This window comes from Dasypus novemcinctus, chromosome 19 (genome assembly GCF_030445035.2).
Source record: "Dasypus novemcinctus isolate mDasNov1 chromosome 19, mDasNov1.1.hap2, whole genome shotgun sequence".
Lineage (NCBI taxonomy): Eukaryota > Metazoa > Chordata > Mammalia > Cingulata > Dasypodidae > Dasypus > Dasypus novemcinctus.
Window position 1 is genome coordinate 49,167,495 of NC_080691.1, and position 6,202 is coordinate 49,173,696.

A 6,202-nucleotide genomic window follows, 5' to 3' on the forward strand; every position below is an offset into this window, starting at 1 on the left:
TAAACCCTCACAACTGGCACTTTGAAATGGTTCTGCACGTGGGCGCTGGTTCTTTTTTAGGGGGAGGATTCCAGGGCTTTCCTTGAACTTATGCATGGAGATGTTGACCAGTTCATTTGCTCAGAACCCACTTAGAGAGCAAGACAGTGTTCAAGACTGGGAGCTCAGTGCTAGCTGCTCTGAACCAGCAGGAGTTGGCCATGGGTCCCACCAGCCTTCTCTGCCTCTGGTGGGCGGGCATGGGGCCTCCCGGGGAAGAATGGAGAAGAGGGTGGGTGGCAGGCGGAGGATGGGCTTCCTTAACCCAGCCCCCAGCTACCTGTTCGCGGCCCCCTACTACTATGGCTTCTACAGCAACCGGCTGCAGGCCTACTGCAAGCAGAACCTGGAGATGAATGTGACCGTGCAGAATGTGCTGCAGGTAGTGTCTTGGGCCTCGGGCACCTGGTCAGAGGGGGCGAGGTGGGGCTGTGTTCCTCAGGGGGCCCAAATGACCTTCTAGATCCTGGAGGCTGCTGACAAGACCCAGGCACTGGACATGAAGCGGCACTGTCTGCACATCATCGTGCACCAGTTCACCAAGGTCAGTGCCCCAGCCTCTGCAGGACCCTCCTCCTGGTCAGTGACACTCCTGGGGCTGTGGCCCTGGGGGTTAAGCCCAGGAGAACTGCCTGCCCCCCAGCCATGGGTGCCAGCCCAAGCCCTGAGCAGGTGGGGCCCCTGGACGATGCCATCTGTCCAGTTCCATCCTGTTCTGGCCTCCGGGCTGCCTCTCGCAGGTCTCCAAGCTGCCCACACTGCGGTCGCTGAGCCAGCAGCTGCTGCTCGATATCATAGACTCCTTGGCCTGCCACATCTCCGACAAGCAGTGCGCAGAGCTGGGCGCTGACATCTGAGGGGCCCCATCGCACCTTGCCCAAGTGTGGGGAACCTGCCACACCTGCCCCTGCCAGCTGCGGTGATTCCCTGGTCATGCTGGGTCCTGGGCAGGGGTGTGTGACACCTGTGGGCAGAGGGGCAGGACTTCCAGAATCTCAGAGGGAGCCGAGGGAACGAGGGGGGGCTCCACTGCTGAGGAAGCAGGTGCCGGGGTCCCACAGGGAGCCGAGGGTGAGTCTGACCTGGCATCAGGCCCCACCGTCCTGGTGTGGAGTGGTGTTGAGGGCCAGGGCTCAGCATTGGGAACCTGGCCAAGAGGAGGCAAGGTACCTGGCCCTGCTTAGCTGGGAGGAGTGATGAGCCCACCAAGGAGGGTTGGCTTTGAGCCCCGCACCCAGTGGGGGCCTGGGTATGGGCTCTGGGACTTTGGCCATGCCTGCCATGGCCCCAGGCTGCTTGTGATCCCAGCCCTTGGTCCTCTGACGTGGGGAGGGACTCAGCAGAACCACTGTGGCCCAGGAGCTCCAGCAGGGCAGCACTACCCCCTCAGCCTCACAGAGAGTCTATACTGGCTGGACTGGGCCCTATTCAAGATGAAATTTGGGGTGTGATGTGCCCTGAGTCAACTCCCAACCCCACCGTCAGCCAGGCTGGGCCAGGTCTGCCTGGCAGTGTGCTCTGCTCATCCATGTGCGTCAGAGCTTGGGACGGCACCCAGGGGAGATCTGTGGAGGTGTCCTCTAGGCCCCAGTCCAACCCTCCCTGCATATTTATTTCTGTCAGCGACATGCCTCCATTAAAGGCACGGCAGTGCTACCGTCCAAGGCTTCGCCCTCGTCCCTCTCTTCCTGTGGGGTCTGGCCCTTAGCCCTGTGGGCTTCCCGCAGCCGAGGATCAGGGGACTGGTTTTGTGGCACGATGGCTTGGCAGACCCCCAGGCACAAGATCAGTCGGTTCACCCATATTTCTTTATCCATGTTGTCAGCAAACCACTCCCCAAAGTGGGGTTACCCAGCCGTGTGAGGGGAGAGGGGAGAGGGACCATGGGAGGAACCCAGACTGGCCCTCCCCTCCCCTGTCCCTGCAGAGTTGGCTCTGGCAGAAGAGTGAACTGTCTCACCTGGCCTGGGAAGCTGAGGACGGGCTGTTGCAGCCTTCCCTGCCCCCTACAGAAGGTGTGAGCCTTCCCTTAGGTGGAAGGTACTGTTCTGCCTCCTTTTTGGTCCACTTTCTGCCCTGGCTGCCAGAGATTACCCTGAGGGGAAAGGATTTGCTCTCTCCTTGGGGCTTTGGAGCTTGTTTCCTTTCTCTGGTCTACCTCAGCCACAGTCCCTGGTGGCTGTGTGTGGGTGACGAGAGCCCCAATGGCTGTCATACGTGACAAGAGCAAGCCCTGGGGGTGGTATGGGGGTGACAAGAGCCCCAGGTGCTGGATTGGGCTCCCTTAGCCAAAGACAGGAGCTGCCAGCAGGCTGGAAGGGGCCTAGGTACACACAGATAAGCTGGGAAAGGTAGAGTAAGCACCGAGGCAGAAGGCTGTGAAACAAGGTGGGACTGGTGAGGAGGCAGCAGGCCCAGGGCCACAGGTGGGAGGTGTCAGCTCTGGAAAAGGATGGTTCAGCCTGCAGTGACTGGGGGCAGCCACAGGGTCACTGTCTAGGATGCTCCCACTCCTCAGCAGGGCAGCCTTGCCCCAACCCCCTTGCTCAGAGGCATCTGGGAGCCTCCATTCCCACCCTCCAGAGCTGGCACAAACAGTCTGCAAACCATGCTCTAGGGATGGCCCATCAGGAATCTCTTCTAGAGATGGAGATGAGCAAATGAAGTTACATGCTCAGGGTGCCCAAAAGCCAATTCCAGAACACTGTGGCAGTATGCTCAGTTTGTAGGGAAACAGAAGGAATTTGGCTCTGTACTTTGGTCAGTCATAGGCAAGGACCAGCAGGGAGAGGCCTTGCTCGCATCTAAATTGCACCCTCCCCCAACTGGGCCGTTTTCCACAATCACAAATAGATTAAGGCTTTCTGGATTCTCAGCGGGTTTAAGAAAAATAAGGCTGTGAGCTGAGGTCAGGCCTGCAGCCATGCCTTCCCCAGCCACACTGCCCACAGTATGCTGTTGGGCTCCTGCCTGCCTCCATGCCCTACCCATGCCCCTTCCCAGACTTCCAGGGACTAAAAATATCATATTTTGGTCCCTCACTATTTGCCAAGTATAGTAACCCCAAAGGGGGTGATCATTGCCCTACTTTTTAAGATGAGATAATGCTGGTAGGGGAGTGGGGGAGCTGGCCTGGGGCCAGGACTCATGGATTGGGCCAGGTCCATAGGTACCCTGCCAAGCCACCAGGCCACCTGCTGTGTCCTTGCAAAGGAGCCAAGTGTGGACTGTGGTTTTACAAGAGTTTTCAAATGGACCAGCTTGCTTTTAAGTCAAGGTTGCTTCAGGTCCCCAGGAAAAGGGGCCTGGTGCTCCCCTGGTCTCTACCACACCACACTGTCCCTCTCAAGAATCCCATGGGTACAGAGTTGTGTGGGGAGAACAGATGCTGGTGCCTGGTCCTGAGCCACAGTCCATGATAGGTGGGCTGCTCTCTGTCTCCCCCGGCATAGCCCTCAGAGGGCTGCCTGGGTGGTCAGCCCACTGTCCAGCAGCTGTTGTCTCGGGGGCTGGTGGGGGAAGAAGCTGGAACCCAGGGGAGGAGCCCCAGCACCAACAGAGCTGGACAGCAGGGCTTATTGTAATATTCACTTTATTCTGGCACTGGTTGCGCCTGGTAGATGCAGCTCAGATCAGGTCCTTCTCTGGGCAGAGTCTGAGGAAGGAAGAGCAGGCAGCCCCTCAGGCCATGCTGCCGCTCAGCTGCATGGCAAAGTCCTGCACATGCTCCTTCAGAGTCTGGCGGGCATCAGCCTGGGCCCGCTTCTCCCGTGCCCGCTCCTGCTGCAGTTTGGTGAGGCGTAGTCGCAGCCGCTGCTCCCGCCGCTTGCAGGCCTGCAGCTGGCGCTGGGCCTTGTCCAGGGCATCCAGAGCTGCTTCAGCCCGCCACTTCCAGAGCAGGGCGCTGCCCACCTGGTAGCTGTGCTCGTTCTGAATGTAGGCTCCAGCTGGCGGCGGCAGGCGAAGCATGTAGGCCGAGGGCGAGACAGGCCGCGGTGTGAGAGGGGATGGCTGTCTGTCTGGCTCCTGCTCAGGTGAGGGCTGGGTGCTACAGCCAGCTTCGTCGGCCTGGGCCCCCAGGGGCCCAAGGAGGTCTGAGAAGGGGCTGCTAAGGCCAGGCTCCAGCCTCCCAGCTGGGGAGGCAGGCAAGGCAGCAGGTGCCGAAGCCTCTTCCACAGGAAAGCAGGGGACATCAGCAGGTGGGGGTGGGGAAAACAGAGTCATGGGCCCTCGGCCCTCAGAGCAGCTGGGAAGAGAGAGTGAGATTGACAGGCTGGGCTAAGGTCTCACCAGGCCCTACTTTGCCAGTCCACCCGAGGTCCCCAGCAACTGCCCCCCTGCCCCACAGATTAAGAACACTGGCCAGCAAGGGTGCCAGCAGACCCCCAAATCCCAGTCCCTTGGACTTGGCAGTGGGAGTGGGGCACAGCCTGCAGCACATACCGCTTCCTGCATCGCCGGAGCCGGCTGACATCAGGGGGGCCAGGAGGGTAACCGTGCCCCTTGGTCTTGGTGGACCGACGCAACTTGGAGAAAGACTCAAATATCGTGGGGACTGCCCCCTCCTTCAGCCTGTGGTACCCACTGTGGGGGAAAAGCAGCCTGGGTGAGATGGATAGCAAATACCACTGCCCCAGGCAAACTACTACGGGCAGACGGGTCCTGGGCACGGAGCCAGTCTGCCTGCCAGCACCCCAGAGCAGGTCCCCAGGCACTAGGCTGTGGGAGGTTGGAAAAAACGTAGGGGAAGGCCATGTTAGGCAGAGTTATACCAATCTAGAAGCTAGCATGTGAGGAGAGACCCCACCAGAAAGGAATTATTTTATTTGTGGACTTGCTGGAGGACTGGGGTTCTGAAGAACATGCTCTGGAAACCGGAACAGCAATCCTTGGGGGGTTTTACTGTCCTCATTTGTCAGGGGGTGGGGGCACCCTGGTACTTCTGCTGCTCCCACTCGCCGCGCTAGGCTCCCCGCCCCTGCTGATTGGCGAGGAGTCCCACCTGATTCCCACCAGCTCAAAGCAGTTTTCCTCGAAGTGTTTGGAGCAGAAGTAGATGTACTCAGACGCTGGGTCCCACAGGCCTTGGCCGCTGGGGTCCAGCCGCTGGCAGTTAGCCAGCCACAAGCCTCGCCTCGGGTTGTCTTTCTTGGGAAGTCTGTGGAGCCAAAAAACTCAAGAGCACAGGCTTCCCGCTGCCCTCTAGGATAGACAGGCGTCGCCACCGCACCGGCCTCCCACCCCGCCGGGTGGGCAGCGCCCGCCGCACAGACATGAAAGGCAGGACTCGGGAAAGAAAACCACTGGTTCAGTTATATGTAGCAGGAAGGGGGAGAAGTGGGTCCAAAGGCAGTAGACCTCCCGCCTATCGTTTTCCCCACGGGACTCGGCCTCCGTCCCGGACTGCCCCCTTCACCCTCTCCCACCCATTAGCTTGAAGCCTCGCTCCCATCAGAGGCAGGGCGAAGCGCACGCGCAACTGTGGCTCCCGGCAGCCCGCCAACGAGGCGCATGCGCACGTAAGCCTAGGTGCGCCAACACGCACGCGCGCTGACCTGTGGAAGGAGATGCCGCGGTTGCGCGTCTCGCGCGTATCGCGTGTGCAGCAGCCGGCGGCAGAGCAGTGACGCGGCATCTGGGGAAGAGGCGGGAGCTTGGGCGCGGGTGGCTGTCCGGGTCCAGAGGGGACCTTGCACTCCCGCCGCTGTTCTGCTCCAGGCGGCCCCGGCCCGGTGGAGTTCCTCCGGCCCGGTCTTGCCCCAGCGCTGTCCCAGCCTGGCCTCCTGGTGTCCGCCGGCGGCACTCACGGTCCCGCCATTACTGCGCCGTTCAAGTCTCGCGATGTGTGGCGCGTGGCGGAAGTTGATGCCGTGGAGACGGCGGGGCGGGGCAGGAAGGGAACCTCGTGGAGGGCGAGGGATTGAGCGGGAGGGTCCCAAGTCGCAGCTAGGGCGGAGTACTGGCACAAGGGGGCCTTGCGGGGGCAGGGTGCAAGGATAGCAAGGGAGCTTCACCGGGGAAAGGGGGTGTGCCCCTCTTTCCTCCAGTGCCGGCGCGATGTCCTTAAGAGGGCAGCAGGCCAGGCGGCCTTGCCCCAGGGGAGTGGGGCAGGAGCTCACACGAAGGGATCTGACAAAACCATGGCCAGCACATTCTCCGGGGT

General features: G+C 60.9%; 2 protein-coding genes across 5 annotated transcripts in view; one reads left to right on the plus strand and one right to left on the minus strand.

Moving 5' to 3' along the window:
* LOC101436760 (leucine zipper like post translational regulator 1) overlaps nt 1-1,703 on the plus strand; it is a 35,811-nt gene extending 34,108 nt beyond the window's left edge. For all 4 annotated transcript variants that reach the window (XM_058281764.2, XM_071209908.1, XM_071209907.1 and 1 more), the window contains 3 exons: nt 316-421; nt 503-583; nt 780-1,703. In XM_058281764.2, the coding sequence (XP_058137747.1) occupies nt 316-421; nt 503-583; nt 780-896 (304 nt within the window). In that variant the 3' untranslated portion in view covers nt 897-1,703. The remainder of the gene's footprint in view (nt 1-315; nt 422-502; nt 584-779) is intronic.
* Nucleotides 1,704-3,614: 1,911 nt separating this feature from the next.
* Nucleotides 3,615-5,867, minus strand: THAP7 (THAP domain containing 7). Its single transcript, XM_058281771.1, has 4 exons — nt 5,595-5,867; nt 5,042-5,197; nt 4,483-4,623; nt 3,615-4,285 (listed from the first exon to the last, which is right to left on the minus strand). The coding sequence occupies exons 1-4, from the start codon at nt 5,672-5,674 to the stop codon at nt 3,721-3,723; spliced, it is 942 nt and encodes a 313-aa protein (XP_058137754.1). The 5' UTR covers nt 5,675-5,867; the 3' UTR covers nt 3,615-3,720.
* Nucleotides 5,868-6,202: the final 335 nt, after the last annotated feature.

Bases quoted from the DNA above. Each gene is read 5' to 3' on its own strand.
- THAP7 (XM_058281771.1), bottom strand. From the start codon at position 5,674: ATGCCGCGTCACTGCTCTGCCGCCGGCTGCTGCACACGCGATACGCGC. The intron at 5,198-5,594 runs GTCAGCGCGCGT...TTGGCTCCACAG, and splicing joins CGCGGCATCTCCTTCCACAG to ACTTCCCAAGAAAGACAACC. The intron at 4,624-5,041 runs GTGGGACTCCTC...TTTCCCCCACAG, and splicing joins TTTGAGCTGGTGGGAATCAG to TGGGTACCACAGGCTGAAGG.